This window comes from Falco naumanni, chromosome 7, assembly GCF_017639655.2.
Source record: "Falco naumanni isolate bFalNau1 chromosome 7, bFalNau1.pat, whole genome shotgun sequence".
Classification (NCBI taxonomy): domain Eukaryota; kingdom Metazoa; phylum Chordata; class Aves; order Falconiformes; family Falconidae; genus Falco; species Falco naumanni.
Window position 1 is genome coordinate 32,342,088 of NC_054060.1, and position 17,868 is coordinate 32,359,955.

Sequence of the window (17,868 nt, forward strand, 5' to 3'; positions counted from 1 at the left end):
TTGTGGAAAATAATCACATCAGAAAAAGTAAAACTTGTGAAAAAGTTATAACACAAATAACTGAAAGCCCTTTCATTGGAATGCAAGGCCTTAGATGGTCTTCATCACAGGTGCTGGCGCATGTCATGCTTTATAGTATGTATAGTGCTGTAGTAGACTGAGTTGCTAATGTATGGGTAGGCAAGTATTCATTTCAATGACCACCAGAACCAAGTCTTTGATCTGAATGAATAGTAGGAAATACCATCTTTTTTTTTTTTTCAGTGAAGAACAACAATACTTGCAGAGACGCTATAATGAAAGAGTAGACTTGCTGAATGAAAGGATGGCAACAAAAGTTAACACAAATGCTCTCTTAATTGAAACTTGTAATAAAACAAAGATACAGAAAGAGACATAATCAGGGCGAAAGCAGCATTAGCAGAATTGGAAGAAAAAACAGCTGAAAAAAAGAGTAAACTCAAGAAAGAGAAAGAAGAATACGATAAAAAGGTAAAGGTTTTGAAATGTACTTCACGGTTTTACAGATAGTTATACAGTGCCAAAAATGAAATTACCTTAGAAATTATTCCAGATATATCTTGCTTTCTTATAAGCAGCTAACATATGTCTCCACGGCAGCAGAAACAGAAAAGTGACTGTCTTGACATTGATGCACACATGCTGTTTTGACTTCTGCGCTTATGTGTGTGTGGTATGTATGCATATATGTCCACACATACAAACATGCACGCATCAAAATTGCATAGTGTATGAAATTTGTTTTCTAGCAGCACATCTCAGAACGTCATGTCTGTATTTGTGCTTCTTACTGACTGTGGGACAAATAGTTATGCACTGGGAATTCAACCCCTCCAGGCAAACTGCTTAAAATAAAGGTACCTATGTTTTCCAGCAGGCTCTGGGATAAGGTTTTACTGCTTTTTATATTCTGCCCTATTATATTTATAGCCATTGTGTATATTTGATATCCCTTCTGAGCAATAACATAAAAACAGATGATCAGAATAAAAGAAAACTTTAGAGTAGAAAATATGGTTTAATCAAGTTCCTACACTGGTATAAAATCACATGAAATTTTGACAGATCAGTTCCTAATTTGCATGTTATATTAATTAATTATTGTTTCTTTTTCTTATAGAATTTTGTTGTTTGGTACATCACTGTGGCTTTTGCAGAAATTTATTTTCTTCCAGTGCAAATTTTGTGCTTATTTTATTTTGGAAGGCTTCAGATGTTTTAGTATTATTTTTTAAACAAGGCACAGTACATTGCCCAATTAATTGTATTACTTTTAATGTAGAAGACAGAGATGGAAAAAATCCTTGATACTCAGGAGGCAAAAACTTCCAAGAAAAAGCATGAATTTGGGAACTTACATACAAAAATTTTGGACCTACAGCATTTGATAAGTCTGAATTCAATGGTAAGTTATATACAAAATTGTTTTGGGTCATTAGTGCAAAGATCAAAATTCAATTTCGTAATTGATCAAAGTAAGGGCAATTTACAGAGAAATGCAGTCCCTACCTTTGAAGAAGAAAAATAAGCTTGCATGATGTCTAATTGACTGACATTACTAACTGTTAGTTCCTCAGTTATAAAGTCGCTTTAAAAAATAGAAGGCCCATATAGACTGTTTTTACCAGCTTAATGGAACAGTTGGCTACTCTGTGCTAGTCAATCTATTTATCAGGACTTTGTTGTAGGGAATATTAAAAAAGGTCAGCGAGACTGGGCTTGGATCCCAGTCCTGCACATGCTTCTGGTGGAACCAGTTGGAGGGCTAGTTGAAAAAGAGAAAAGATGATCAATAGATATTTAGTATATCCAAACCGTGATATAAAGGGAAGAAACATAGAAGACTGTTCAGATATTATGAAAGTGTTTGTACTGGAAAAGTGTTGTAGAAACTAAAAACAGAAAGGAGACTGTATTATGCTCCACTGCCTGGGAATGCATTCAGCAGTCTAAGTAACTCCACGCTGGTGAACGTGACAGTTTTAAGGAGGCTCAGAATCTGGAAAGTCAAAGGTAAAAGACAACCAGGCTTTCCCTGTCTGCCACCTATCTGATACTGGCTTCCAGTTCAACCCTGCCCAGTCCAAAACCCCACTGTTGCTTTCCTCTCTTACTCTCATTAAGATGTCATTCTAAAATCTTATTCTTTTGGTGACTAAGATTATTTTTTCTGAGTTCCAGTCTCCATTTTCTAATAGACAAGGTTGCCTTCTTGCTTTTGTAACCGTGTTGTCTTTTATCCTTTTCATAGTTTACAAACACTAGGGTTTTATGAATGTGAAATCTTGTCCCTCTCAGCCTTCCAGTTTGCTAAGCTAAATTAAACTAACAGTTTGGTCCAGACTTAAACTAACTAATTTTAGGCATTTAAATGAGACTATCATCTTAAGACTCCTCCTCCATGTTCAGTAAAAACAAAGCAGCACTTCAAAAGGTTTTAATGTCTTTTTTTGCATTTCCTAGATTTTGTCAGCATCCCAGACTCCTACCTGAACCACTTTGATTGTAATCCTGAAGTTACAGGAGATAGGTCTGAGTCTTCCAATCTCTTAACTTAGGCTTTCAGTGCCTCTGGGAATGCTGTGTCTCCCTTATCTGTTTTTCTCCCTGTTTCAACTTATTTCTGCTTCTGTATCTGTCACCAGAGTAATACTTCAGTAGAAATTACTGTACTTAGCAAAGCAGAGAAAACGCTTTTTCTCAGCGGAGGAGAATGTAAACAGAAAAGTGGATGAAAGAATAGAGGCTGGTAAAAAAAGGCATGCTGAACTACTTGTGGAGGTATGTTAAACAGCAATTATTATAACCCATTATATCCAGTGCTACAATATGTTCATGCTGTACATAATCAGAGTAAATTTGTACCTAAGTAACCTACCTCCAAGGGCCAGTTCTTGTAAGTTATTAAACATGTTATCAGGTCTAAAGTTCATAAATAGCTGAATCTCCATTCTTGGAGATATTCAAAAATTATTCAGACATGGTCCTGGGCAACTGGCTTTAAGTGACCCTACTTGAGCAGGAGGGCTGGACCTCTAGAGGCCCCTTCCAACCTCAACCATTCTATGAGTCTGTGATTTGACCTTAACTCCTGTTAATAACAATTTTAAAGCTATTATTTATCTTGGAAGATGTGTTTTGAATGCTGATTGCTCTCATTTTGCTCTAAATGCTTATTTCTGAGTGGTCCATATAGTATATATTTCAGAAATTACTCACTGACTTTCATTTTGCTTTCCATTAAGGGATGGAAAACCTTGAGAAAGAGCTTTTTCAGTCTGAAAACCAGGTCAAAGTCCTGAGTCAAGAAGCAAGTAATAGGGAAAATGATTACAAGAATTATAATGAGTATTTTGCTAAGAAAATAAAATGTCTGGAGGTAAGTTTTGTTGTTCTTTTATTAACCTTGGGAAGATTTCTAACGGATGAATTAGTGATATTTGTTGTACCTCATTATGGCTATGCTCATTGGAGCTATGCTTAAATGTGATCTATCTGTCAGTAATCGTTTCAAGAAAATTCTCTGCTTTTCAGGTTGGTGGGTTTTGGGGGTTTGGTGGTTTTTTTTAATGCTCAAAAAGACTTAAGACCCTCAGTTTGAGACACTGGAATCAGTACACAACCATATATGTACATGTACATACATATCCATGTATATACGAGTGTGTATGTGATAAGAATGCAGCGAAGGTGCTTCTCAGAAAGGATGCTTCCCATTTTAAAGTAAAAATATGTGCAGGACCAGATTCAGTCCTGAGATATGTTCTGTTTAGCCTTGCAGTGAGCCTCCCAATGTCTAACCTGTTAATGTAGAATGTTTCATCATTTTTGGGTAAACAGGCCAACGTTCATGGAGATATGACAGCTTGATTTTAGACACTGGTCAGTCTCCTCTGTATTACTGTGTTGTAAATCTATTGAAGTGACTTATGGTGTGCAAGACATAACCCAAGGCTACATAGTGTCAGTGTTCTTTAAAACACTGATGAGCTTTCTTTCCCAAAGGAAGTAGGACAATGAAATGCTGAATATGAACTATGCAGAGCTTTCAAAGATTTTGAGTGCTTCTCCAGTGTTTGGTATATAGCATGTGCTCTGTCCCCAGGGAAACTGTCTGACCCTTGGTCAACAGTCTGATTTGAGGTAGGATAAATCAGATGCCAGGAGTGTAGAAAATACCCTCTTTGTATGTCTGACCTTAGAAAGGCAGATTTACAGAAGGCATTGAGGATCTTTCTCATTTTGCTGGTGGACAGGTTATGCTCCAGTATCATGCAAGAGAGTTATAGCCATGTAACTGCCCAAGCTTCCCTAAAAATCAGGGCTGAGACTGTGACTGCTAAGTAACCAGTTGTGCTGGATTCATTCTCATATTCTTTCTGGCAGCTAAACTATGCAGTATATACAAAAGAGATGCTAAATATACCTTTATACTCTCTCTGTTTTTTCTTTAATATGATCCATACTAGAAGAGTTTTTCCCTCATCTGATATAATGCTGACGAAACTGTTATCAGAGGTTGCCCTTTGTGGCCTGACCTGGACAGAGCCAGGTTGAAAAAGTTATTCTGTTTATTTTCATTCAGTGACACACTTTAACTATTTCTCCTTTTTTAACTGTTTTCCTACTTTGCTTTCATTTCCTACCTTTTTGATGAAACAATTGAAGTTGCTTTGTTTTCTTCCCCATTTTTCTGTTGGAGCTTTCAGCATTTTCTCGTACTTGCTCTCACCTACGTTCATCTACAAAATGATTCTGTCTGAATGCTGTCTTATGGAGGTGATCTGTGTAAGGGGAATAAATTCCTAAGAGTCATGTCAGATCAGGTTAATTCTGCCCTGTTTCGAGCATCATGTTGATGGATGATATCAAAGGAGTCTGTAGAAATGAGACTCAGATCACCTTTCTTTCTCTGCCTTCTTCACGTACCTGTTTCTGCCGAGGGAGCCATTTCATCTGTTCTCCATATTTTCCAGTTTTCTCATTCTTTTTGCTCAAGCTTCTGCTACAGTCATAAAGAAAAAAAAAAAAAAAGAAAAAAAAAGAAAAAAAAAAAGACAACAGCTCATGAGCATACCCAAATATCTATACTTTGAGGTTTTCTGATATTTCTAGTCATTAATCACAGAAGTGGATACGACTTACCTGACTTCAGAGTCCCAGAGCGAACAAAAACATGTAATGCAACATTTGATGTTAATCTCCTGTAAATAAGTGAGTTCAGGGTCCTGGTGTTACTTCATATCTTGGGCCCAGTATCATTTATTTGGCTTTATTTCCTGGGCATTGTCTTGTCGTTCTCTTAATATTGTTCTTCAAGTCTCCCAGCCCACATGGGTTGTTCCTGTTCTCCCTTTCTGTGTTTTTTACCTGTTGCAGCAAAAGAGCAGAGATGTATTTGTCCACTGAAAAGTCATTTAACTCGTGCCTTGTGTTTCTTTAATGCTAACCAAGATGAGATTCCACTATGCTGAGAGATGCACACATGTAGAATTAGACTTTTTTTGAGCTCTAAAACCAAAGGTCAGATTTCATAAAGCTAAGGAATGAGACAGAGAAAGATTAGTAAAGGTATTTAGGTGATCTGCTTAGTCTTTAAAAGCTAATAGTTGCTCTTCCCCGTGTTGATGTTACAGAGTGCAAAGATTCCCAGGCTGGTAAGTCTGTGCAGCCTTTTTAGAGAGGGATGCACAGCTCGGATCCAGGAGCATTTTATTACATTTGTGTTAAATAAATACTAGTATGGTTGAAAAAATATGCTTAGGAGCAACAATATGAGATGGGTCAAGCCACAGAATGACATGCTGATAGGAAAGGACGTGTGGAATAATGTGAAAGCACTCCATATTTGTGGTAAGACAAAGAAATGTTTGTTTTGCCTCACTGATGGGTCAGTAGAATCAAATGCCTAATGTACTAATGTCATCAGAGAAGTAACACCTTGGGCAAGGACAGGGAAGGAACCAGTTAGCAAACATACCTAGAAAACTCAAAGCCTTCAGACCATCTGAGTCTAATGAATTCCTTCAGGTATTTAAGTGCCTGGAGACATTTCAGAGTTATTCATGATTATATTTAAGTGCACATAAAGAATAGGTGAGTGAAACTCAAATCGACTTCAGTTCCCAAAATAGCCATATAGGGCAAGACACAATGGTGGTCCTACCAGGATCTTGTCTTCTGCAGTGATCAATAGTCCTGCTTGGAGAAGTAATGTGAGAACAGTCAATGTCCATGACAAATGAAATCTCAGGAACTTCTTTGGATGGAGATGCTATATGCATTTAATAGCTTTATGGAATTTTATGCTATGCTGGATCTTCAGTGCAATATTCTTCTATCACCTATTGATTCTTTTAGCTCACATATATACATTTATCCTCCATAACAACCTATAACATTATTTATTTAATAAGGAAAATAATCTTCTTTTGTTTTAAACCTGTGTTCTCAAAAGTTTATTGGCATCCTGCAGCTCTTGCGTTATGAGAAACAGTGAATAATTGTTGTCTTCTCATCTTCTCCAGCAAAGGTGTGTGATTTTTACACACCTTTATTGTATGTCCCTTCAATTGTCTCTTTGCCAGGCTGAAGAATCCCAGGTACAAAAAAACAGTTGGAAAAAATCATCCTAGGTAATAGTTACCTGTGCTTTACTGACAAAATAGAATAATGGTCCCTGTTAGTTTGCAGGAAGTCTGCTTCTGCATACTGGAATTAATCTATTTTTTCCTGAATGACTGCCTATCATAGCTGCAGATGACTAACACGGTAAGAGTGGGAGCACCCTGTGCGGGGCAGAACTGGAGTTCAGAATTATTTTGGCAAGTTGGAGAATAATTTGGGGGCAGGGGAAAGGTCATAATAATAATAAAAAAATCCACATTTTTGTGTTTAGGTAGAAATGGTTGTCTGTACATCATGAGGAAAATATTTAGGCAGTGATAAATAGATCTATAGCTGAAAAGGTGAACATAAGTCAATAAAGATTAGTAGTAATGAAGAAGACAACTGTTCAACCAGTCTGGGGAGATAGTCTGGCAAGGCTTACGGTGCATGTTCTTTATTCTAGCTGGTTTTGATAGGACACAGCTGGAGTTTGTGATCACTTCATTTAAAGGAGGCTGTAGATTATTTAGAGATCCAAGAGGAGTTCAGTAAAGATTACCAAAAAAAGGTTAAAGAAATATGCATCTTTTCCATTTAAAACAGGTCAATCTAAGAGAAGACAAGGCAGTAACTACCAAATAAATAAGAATTCATAGCAACCTGATAAGTTTTTCTCTTTGCCCACCTGTTGAGACAAATAACAGGGAACAGAACAGATTTAAGAAAAAAATAGGCCCTAAGAAAGCATTGACAGCACAAAGAGTAAAACCCTGGAATCGGTTGTCTGAGACACGGTATTTCTACCACTAGGGTTTTTAAGGACAAATCAAACATCTGGCATGTACTTAGGTCTAATTGATTCTGCTGTAGAGCAGAGAGATGGACTAAGATGATCTCTTGGGATCACTTCCAGCATTCTTTTCTCTCTTTGGGTTTTTTTTTCTTCCCTCTGGATATGTTGAATTATTAATGCATTAAATGCTTCTCATATAGATTATTGATTAATATTTTGTTTCATTCAAGAATAACATCAAAACTGCAACTGAAGATCTACTTTAAAAAGAACAAGAATTAAACATAAGCAGGCTAACCTTGGAAGAAACCCAGAGAGAAACAGAAGAGAAATATAAAAAATACGAAGAACTGAGGAAGTTATTGTTGGGTAAGTATTAAGTAGCTCCACTGTATAGTGGGGCTTTCTCTTGTTGTTTCCAAAAATGGCGTGCCATACCCCGTTGTCTGCCTATGGCTTAGGTGAACTATGAAACACGTATAAATCAAGCTCTTTGCAACAACTGTAATCTATAGACACGGCCATAACACATATATAAAGCATTTTGTAAAAAATGCCTAACCAGTTAAACAGGTCACTTACTGGTACAACCTAGTTTTATTTATAACAGCTTAACTCTAATGTTCAGTCATTATGCTACCTAAAAACCCTTTCTCTGCTTTGTAGAAAAGAAAGATCAAGAGGTAAAAGTCAAAAGAGCCATTCAGCAGTCAGGCAGAACTACTGAGAAGCTCAAGGAGGACATGGAAATAACTTAGAACTTCCTTCTGCAGTTTCCACCATTGTGGAACACAGTGAACTGCAGATTCAAGTTAGCGAGTATATTGGAGCTTGACAGTGTTCCTTTTCAGTATGAAGTTCTCCCTGTTCGTTTCTTTGTCTCACAGAGAATTAGTTGTGGAACATGATGTAACATAAACAGCACAAGGCAAACCTGGCCTTTTAAATGAATGTGTGGGGCTGTGTTTAATTTGGAAGGAAACAAAGAGGAATACCCGAGGGCAAGACACCTCCCTGAGGAATAATCGATATCATGTATCTGCTGCATTCTGTCGGGGGTTGTAGAAAAAGGCCTTCCTGCCACGTGAAGGGGGCTGAGATGAACGTGCGATGCAGAATAGGCCTGTGCAGTTTGGAATATAGGCTTTTGAAAATATTCTGTACACCTTTTGGTCCCTAGGCTATCAGCATAGTAGAATATCCTTCCCTGTAGAACACATGAAGTAAAAGTGTTTTGCACGGTTTGCTGCCTGCAAGCACCGAGCTCTACTGCTGCAAGGGCAGCTGCCTGAATCTGCCCACGCTAGCGCCGCAGGTGCTAGGTACCAGCTACTCTGCAGCGTTACCCGATTATACCTTATGGAAACAAAGGCTTGTTTCGGGAAGAAAGCTCTTGATTAGGCTACAAAGATACTTCCCCTTATGTTCAATGCACTAGCAGAAGCCAAGAAGCTCTGATTTTGCTGATGCCTGTATTGCACAAATGCTTTTTATGGCGCCTGACCTGGGCTGTCTTCATGCATTTCAGCCAAACATGGGACAGTACAAGCTGGGTACTCATACAGCTGATCCCATGGAATGAGCCATCCTGTTCTGGGGAGCGAGTGAGGAAGGGTTTCCTTGTTTGCGCGTGATGTGTGCTGCTCTGGCTGTTCTCAGCATCCTCATCCATTTCATTTGGTAGCACAGACATAGCTGGCTTGTGTTGGTTTTGGCAACTGTTAAAATTTGTTCAACAAGATGAAATGGATGCTGTTGTTGAAAGACAGCATGTCCAGAGAAATACATTAACCTTTTATTTCCATAAGCTAAAACTCAGTTTATTCTTTTAGAAACAGTGAAACTGTTTGGAAATCATTTTGAAAACTGTGGCAAGTATTAATTTGTAATTCTTTTTCACAGTGCAATGTGCAGATAAAAGAAGGTATTTTTGCAATGAATTCTGAAGCAGAAAACGACAAGAAGCAACAGGCAAAATCCTGAATGACCTAACAAAGCTTCATGGTAACATGTTAATAACAACTCCAAAACAAAAAAAAAGTTACTTTTTTAAAAAAACATCTTTCAGTCCTTATGATTTTTTGGCACAGCAATCCACCACATTTTAACTGTTAACTCTGTTGTAGATCTTCTGAAGGGATGGTCAGAGGAGAGCTTTCCTCAAAAGGTGAATTTTAATTTTCTATTGTGCTTGTTTGCATAAATGTAGTTCACTTACCATTTAAAAAATAAAATTGCATTTTGCAAATAAGGCACTACAACCCTTGAAGTCACATGGGTTAAGGTAATAATCATGTATTTTCCAGCATTGTATAAAGTCATGGCTATATAAATAATTTTTCTTGTTCCTTTTGCTGGTCTTATATTCAAGCCTTTCTTAAACCTCTACCTAATAATATTCTTGCTGTTCTAAATTGAGCTTATCAGCCTTGTAATATTTTTCCAGTGGAAGATGGCCTTCACTTTGAACAGGAATTAAACCAATCGTGTAAGAAATTTTTACACCAGTTATTTCAGTAGAAAGGCAAACTTTGCCTTTTTTATGCAATGATTGTGCAATTAATGAAAAACTTCCTGCAGAGCTACAGCTCTGGCAGCCAGTCAAGCTGTGGGAAAACAAGATAAAACAAGTTTCTTAACATTTTGTGAGGGTTTTTTGTTTTCCTTTTAAGAAAAAAAAAATTCTACTCTGTCTTTACAGGAATTTCTGGAGAATGAGCAGGAAATACTGAATGCAGTGATAGCTCTAACAACAAAAATTCGACAACGAGAGGAAAAGATTGGGGATATTAATAGCAGGCTACAACATAATCTGGAAGGTTTGTATTCTCTGTTTGCGAAAAAATCTAGAATGGATAAGATACACTAAACATTTTCCTTTTTTTAAATCCCAGAGTATGCTAATGCTTTAGCAGTTTGTGATAAAACAGAAGTAGTACAGCTGTGCTGTACCTGATCACCCTACTGAAGATCGAGACCTAGTGGTACATTTATTAGAAGAACTAGGAATGCTTTATAACACAGCCAGGATATTACCATCTTTAACTTCCACTTTCTAAAGTGTTGTGATAACAGCGAGGAAGATGTAAAATAGCCTGAGCATTGCTGATCTTTCCAGAAATATGTGCTTTTCCACAAAGGATAAATAAAACTAACAGACCCCCAACTCCTGCAGCTTGTGGTTGCATGGTTATTGCTGTGGGGACGATATGGTTAGTTAATGTTTATGTAAAATTAGAATTTTACATGTAGGCGATTTGTACTGCTGTTTCCATTCAAACGAACAACATTCTATACTCTTGTCTTGGGGAGGGGTGATATTACACAGGGGCCCTAGGCATATACAAATTACTTGTTTCAAAGCTTCCTTTTAACTCAAACCCTATAGGTATCTGCTTTACTTGTTGGTTCGCAGAGATCTCATTTGTAGTCACAGGTCTGCTCACTGTTTGACAATTGTCTTGTTATAAAATGTTGGTTTTATACATATTAAAGCTGAAAAGCTATGGCATACGGCTACTTGGAAATCATTGGGTTTGGGTGACATGACAAGAAACCGGGAAGAGGAATGATGAATTTACAGAGGAAGGGAATGTCCCTGGAAAGAAGTCAGGCAGAGAGGGTAAGGATGGTGAACATACAGCAGAAGCGAATTCTGCTTCATCGGAAAGCCAGCGCCCGTTATTATTTTCTGTGTGACAAGCAGGGTGGGTTTCTTCACAAGGGTCTCACATGAAAACATTGCTTTGTCATTCCAAACCACATGTCTTTATCTAGCTGCACCTACCTAACTCTTTGGCTGCTGTTACTTTTTTTTTTTTTAATGCTGAGAGGATGATAAAAATACTTTATTAATTTGTATTTTACATTCCAGGTTTTGCTGAAGGCTAAAGCACTGGAGCCCAGCAGGAAGGTCAGTGTTTGGGTATGCCATGCAAGGTCCATGGGGTGCACTGCCTTCCTATAAGCTCTGCTTGTAGTAGTCCCTCATTCTGCAGCCTTCAAAATTAACACGGGATTTGCTAGACTTAGCAAAAGGTGTACTCTTTACTACAGCTAATGTTACCTGGTGGTGGTTGTTACTTTTGTTTTAAAAACAAGATAATAGCCCAACATTTAAACCCAATACATATACTCCATACATGGAAATGCACATAAAATGCACAGCCCTTAGTACCGCGCCTTTGAAAATCCTTTTTTTTTTTTTCACACGCCCACCGTGCCTGTACTGATGTGACAGCTGGGCACGTGTAGACACAAAACTGTGTTTAGGGCATCTTAAAGAACAAATACGCCTATGATACAGTCAGTTATGGAAATGGTATTTTATCATGAGTTTTAAAACCATAGTTTTAGAGCTGTCCTCTAGATTATTGTGTCTGCAAATAACATATTGTACATAGCAGTATAGACAGCACTTGATTTCCTTAGGAAGATCAATTATTTCCTTAATCCCTAAATAAAACCCTAATTCTGCATGTAAGACCTAGCAGGTGATTTTGAGAAGCAGTAAACCTGTCAACTGGCATTTCACAGTTAAAAAAAAAAAAAAAAGTTATCAGGAAAGGCGTATCACATGTGACCAAATCAAACCTTCTGTGGAGAAAGGGGAGAGCGACATCTCGAGGCAGCCTGGTTCAGGTGACACCCCTCAAAGCCCCTGAGCTGCTGGCAGGGGCAATGTTTAGCAGTAACAGAATAACAAAGCCATTACTGTCACGCTTAAATGTAGAAATACACGCCGTTATTTGCACTGCTACAGCCAATGATCCATACCGCAGGAAGAGTTTGAGCTGAGATCTTTCTATTACTCTTCCCTCAGTGGCCAGACCTTCAGCACTGCTCTGCATGCAGCTTCTTCTAGACCCTCCGTAACACTACTGGTGATGAATACACAGGATACATACTTTGGGTATCTTCCTATACAATACAGAGACTAGAGTCTGCCAGTGGATATTTGGCTTCAAGAAGGCCAAAAGCTCACTTGTGAACAGCCTCAGAATTTTTAGCAATTTTTATCAAGGTGTTCACATAGAGATTTTGATGAATGTAGAGCAGAGATAACAGTATCTATCTCTTTAAGGAGATAAAGAATCTCCAGTTCTCTTTTATTAAGTCTGTGATGGTTTTGCACGTCAGTCATTCTACTAGTTCCTATCAATGATACCTTGCAAAGGGCTGTTCCTCTCAGCTCTGCTGTTGTTGCTGTAGTATGGGTATTGCCATGGCCACACAGGGAGAGGCGTAAGCTGTTGGTCCTGCTGATAAACGGATAAAACAGGCATAAAGCATCCTCACAGGACGTGCTCAAAGGTGCAGAGATGGCTTCACCCACTGTACTTAAGCAATTCATCACATCCTTACCCCCACAGCAAGTGGTTTGCTGGCAACTACCAGGAAAAGAAAATCTTTAGAAATATATAGAAAAATATATCTTTGGAAATATATAGAAAATTGATTTAGTAGGAAAGATACTACTGTTTAATCATCTCCAGGAAGAGGTCTCCATACATGAAGCCAGCAGAGCATAAACTATACTTTATAGAGAACTCTACAATGCATTTCCTTTCCTTCTACCTAGCACTCAGACTAAAGCATCATGAGAAATCATGCTCAACATGTTTTATTTTTTGATGGAAGGAAGACAAATGTCTTTTTCCACTTGTGGCGGCTAGAACAGGGTATGTGATGAAAAAAACAGCCTCTATGGTATATTTCTGCTCTAATTGTTTTTTTGAAAGTCTATCAAAAACCAGGCTCTATTGTTTTATTCCTAATACAATATTTTAGGTGTTTGAAATAAATACATACAAGCAAACCGCTGTACTAGAATGTATCACAAGCTTTTTATACAGATTCACAGTGATAAATAGATACAAAGACATTCCCTTTGATCTATTCCAGATACTTACGAAGAATACAAAGTGCAGCTTTTTAATATTATACAGTTTCACTCAGAGGTGTTTCACCTTAGAAGTCTTGTACATAAATAACTTCTTTTAAAACAGAAGTTTCCAAAGCATAACAAGCACTAAAATTGCTTAATCCAGACCATTAGGACAGCATTGTTGGCACAGGCTCCTTTTAATGTCCATTTCCACCTTCTGAGAGTATGCGCGATGGCTCAGTGTACTTCGCTGTCAGTAAGTAGAAAAGGGCAGGTGCAGGTACCAAGGCAAGCAGTGGCAGGTCCTGCTCAAGCTTATCCAGTTTGGAAATGGAGATGATTCCATAGGCATGAAGTAACCAGTGACTGAAGAGGACAACAAGCCTTTTCTTCCTGACAAGAAGATCCTTGAAAGACTTGCAAAATAAACACAGTACCCTGTTAGCATTCAGCCTGTTACCTAGTGCCCGATGTTTAAGAGATGCTAGAGGTAGCACACAAAGACTATGAAGCCTCCTGGGTTTAAGCCTTTCCAGCATGTAACAGTTTCTCAGTGCACCACAAGAGAGAAGTCTCGCAGGAGCTTCCTCCAGCTAGGAGAAGTTGTAAAGGAAGAGGCTTAAATGCAGAATACACTGCTAAGAAAAGGCAAGAGACAAAGCGGTCTCTGCTCATTCAAGTATTTTATATTACAAGTTTGAACACAGGGAACATGTTTACCTACCTCCACTTCAGAAGCAGACATGTACACAGCCAGTGTAACCAAAGACAACACCAGTATGATGTATGGAAAGGCATAATCTAAAGGCAAACATCGAACACATTAGCAGGAAAAAGAATGCATGATACACATTTCAGCAGAGTTTTTCCACATATAACTATGGGTGTGAGGTAAACTAAGCTACTATAGCCCAGCTCTTATCATCCCAAACATGCACAGCAGTAAGGGTCACCCACGCACAGCTATTTAACACTTCTCTCTTAGGTTTTCAAACTTCTTCTAGGTGGAGTTACTGTACACTTAAATCACTTGAGGAAAGTAGTCAGGCTGAGTGGGAATTTGTGGCACTTGTCCCCTTCACGTGACAAATACGCTGGAACTAAACAAAAACCAGCAGATCTCCCCAAACCTGTACTTTAATCCATCTCTGAAATCAGGCAAACTCTACCTTAGCAGAAAGTAGAACAGACTCCCTCTGAAGTAATTTCCTCTCATCCCGCCTCTGTGCCCTTTCTGGGAAAGGGACAGTCTCTAGCAGCATTGCCAGAGGCAAAGCAGTGTTAGTCAGGAGCCTGGTTAGGACAGGGCTGCGAATGAGCAACCTTTTCAGGTGAGACCCCTCGCAATAACCTTAAATAATGTCCTTATTCTCAAAGCAAGTAACATGTCCCTTCCCTCCTGTAAGTCACGTATTAGTGTGTGCTTATAGGTATGTTTATTAGCGTTGTTAGAACTCACAGAGCAGGCCTCCGCCAACAGCCTGAAGCACGGTGAGGATAGGGAAGAAGTAGAGTGCTGCATAAATGCTTTTAAATCGATCAGACTTTCCTAAACCACAGGCAATTTTCTTAACCAGAAGAGGCCGAAGTAGCATCATTAACACAAGACAGAAGGCGTAATATATGAACACAATGGTGTACCTGGAAAAAAAAAAAAAAAAAAAAAAAAAGGAAAACCAAAATATCCTTAAAATTTGCAATTTTGCCCTGCAGACTCAATTCAGAACCAGGGAATTTGGGGTTATAGTCATCAAGTCTAAAGAATTTACAAAGGATGTAAACACAGAATGATGGGCTCAGTTTTCCTAGAGGAAATGGTCAAGATGCAGCAATGGGAGAAAAAAAAAAAAAAAAAGTAGTCTTATGCTTCATAGCTAAATAGCCTGGACTATGCCACCTTCTTGGGCAACTCAGAAAGTGATTAGGTGTTGCTAAGTGTTTCATGCATAAAACAACTCAATGCCTGAAAGACTTCAGGGGATTGATACTCATTGGTCCGAGTAATACCTGAACTGTTTTTGCAGCTTTGAGAAGAGGCACAGCCAGAAACACACTTGTGCAAAAGGAAGGGGCAGACAGGAGTACAAAAGCCTTTACACTCACAGGGGGTAGACCGCTTCATGGGTGCAGTGCACTGTGGTGATGTAGTCAGGACTTGGGTTGTAAAGCATCGTGTACCAATCCGAAAGCTTCTTCACCTTGCAGGAGCGGATACGCAGAGAGCCGACAGGGTCGCTGACAAGCAGGGTAACAATTGCTGCAATGCTGCACTCAAACAAGGCGGTGACATGCTGCAACAACGCGCTGGAACTGTGGAAGGAGAAAGATTTACTACTATTTTGCTGACACTATAGGAAATCCAAATGCCCACTGAAAAGTGGAGAGCCATGCAGTACAGAACCTTTACAGAGTTAATAATCACTGTGACCAAGGTTATGACAACTCTGCTTGAATAAAAAGTATTTGAAGCTGAATGTGAAAACTCATTTACTATCTCAGATGATGTAGTGTGTATAATTTGATTGAACAACATTCCAGCTTCTTAAATGAAAGCTTGCTGTAGCATAAACATCCTGTCAGGTGAGGGACAACACCACTCAGGCTGTTGCAGTTTCAAAGAAAGCAGCAGTGATGATAAGACACCACACATCTCAGAAGGGATAATGTTACGTATGATATAAACAAAATTTTCAAAGCTGCAAGTCCTTGTTAAAGACAGTATACATTAATATATTAAACTCTCTCTGTCCTCTATGTTTTCAGTGTTTAGTACACTCCAGAGTCAGTGCTTCTTAACGGTTCCAGTCTAACACCTAATGGCTACATGCAGCTCTGGTTTCAAACCCCTTTTTACAGAACTTCCTTGATGCACCATGCTGACATAAAGGTTACATCAGCTATGCTGTCAGGACCCAAACCCCATATACATATTCCTGAAGAGAAAACTCAAACCCATTCTCTCATTGCAGGTGCGTAGCACTAGTGACTGGGGCCTCTCTGCAGGTGTTAAGTCTGGCCTGGGAGAGAGGGGATGACACAAGGCACTGCTCCTGCCTGCTACTGGGGAACTGAATCCAGCCCAAATTGCCTGATGGGCTGGGCACCACCGTGTTAAAGAGATACAGACCATGCCCTGAGAGTAGTGACTGGCAAGAAGAACCTGCAAGACTCTTAGATTTGTAACTAAACCATGCCCCCCCACTCCCCAACCCCAGCTGCCCAAAGCTTATGTGCTACTGTATCAGCTCAACCAACTGCATAAAGTGCTGGACAGTTCAATTCAGCATCTCAGATTGATCACTCAGGAGATCTGGATACAAGATTTCCATTTTTAAATAACTTATCTGAAGAAGGGGTATACACACCTCTTTTTTCCTGAGTACCATTCAATAAAGAACCAGTGTAAAACCAGGGGAAGCATGGCCATGAAGCCAAGGTACAGCCAGTCATAGCGGTCCGGAGATCCCATACATTCCCTGCAAATTTTGTTGTCATCAGTTCTTTGACCTCTAGGACATACCTACAAAAAGGAGAGACAAAGCATCTGAGTACCAATAACAAGTCACTGCAGTTCCTGGAAAAACAGCTTGAAGTAGTACTGGGGCAAGAAACGCATCAGATTTTTTAAGATATGAAACATTGACCTCAGCAACTTCTGAGCGTACAGCTTGCTCCCTCTGGCTCTTGCTTTTTAATATAAACAAATGTAAAACATGTTTAAAAGGCTTCAGCCAAGACTTTGTTTTCCTCACCCGCTGTCACACCTCCTCCCTTTCATCGCTAATCTCACCCATCAGGCAGCTCACTGCCACTGCCCCCAAGAGTATCTTGCTCCCCATACATCCCAGCCTCCCTGGATCTTGCTCTCCCTTAATACTCCAAAGAAGTCAGTGGGCAGAGGGATTCCAGCACAGCTCTCCACACCATCCTGTTCTCTTCTAGCCTTCACTGCCCCTCCGCTCAGCTCATTTCACTGAGCAGCTCCTGCTTTTGGTAAGGGAGCTCCGGCCACCCTTTGGAGCCCTCATCCTCTCGTGATCCCCAAGGCATCTCGGAGCTGGGCTTCGGCGCTGCTTACCGGGAGGGACCGGGGCCATGCCCCCTCCCCAGGCCGAGCCTTGCCCGCGCCGCACTTACCCCGCAGTCCCCGTAGGTCTCCACGGAGCCGTTGACCGACAGGACGGTCCTGCCGCAGTACAGCCCGAGGCAGGCGGGCTGGATGTCCACAGCTGCGGAGAGAGCGCAGCCCACATTACCGTGGCGCTCCGAGACGCCCCGGGCCGGCCCGCCCCGCCTCGCCAACCGCGGCTCCCCCGCAGCCGAGAGGCCCCGGTCGCCACCCCCGGCCCGCTCCAGCCGCTGGTAACCCCCGCATCTCCGTCCCCATCCCTACTCCCAGCCCGGTACCGCCAGGCTCGGTGCCCCCGGCCCGCCCCGTCCTACCGGAGCGGAACATCCCGGTAACCCAGCCCCAGCCCCTCCGGCTCCCCCGAACTACATCCGGACGCGTCACCTCCGCTTCCGGCGCGACTCGCCCAGCGGCGCGGGCGTGGGCAGG

General features: G+C 40.2%; 1 protein-coding gene and 1 long non-coding RNA gene across 2 annotated transcripts; one reads left to right on the plus strand and one right to left on the minus strand.

Annotated features, from left to right (window-relative positions):
• The first annotated feature begins 6,807 nt into the window (after positions 1–6,807).
• On the plus strand, positions 6,808–13,222 carry LOC121091795. Its single transcript, XR_005829043.1, has 2 exons — positions 6,808–7,792; positions 9,326–13,222. It is a non-coding gene; the product is annotated as an uncharacterized LOC121091795 (long non-coding RNA).
• Positions 13,223–13,250: 28 nt separating this feature from the next.
• On the minus strand, positions 13,251–17,827 carry LOC121091794 (JNK1/MAPK8 associated membrane protein). The gene is made up of 7 exons (XM_040601982.1): positions 17,754–17,827; positions 17,448–17,539; positions 16,676–16,830; positions 15,414–15,620; positions 14,770–14,951; positions 14,035–14,111; positions 13,251–13,726 (listed from the first exon to the last, which is right to left on the minus strand). Exons 1-7 carry the CDS (start codon positions 17,764–17,766, stop codon positions 13,508–13,510), a joined length of 945 nt encoding a protein of 314 aa, XP_040457916.1. The 5' UTR covers positions 17,767–17,827; the 3' UTR covers positions 13,251–13,507.
• Positions 17,828–17,868: the final 41 nt, after the last annotated feature.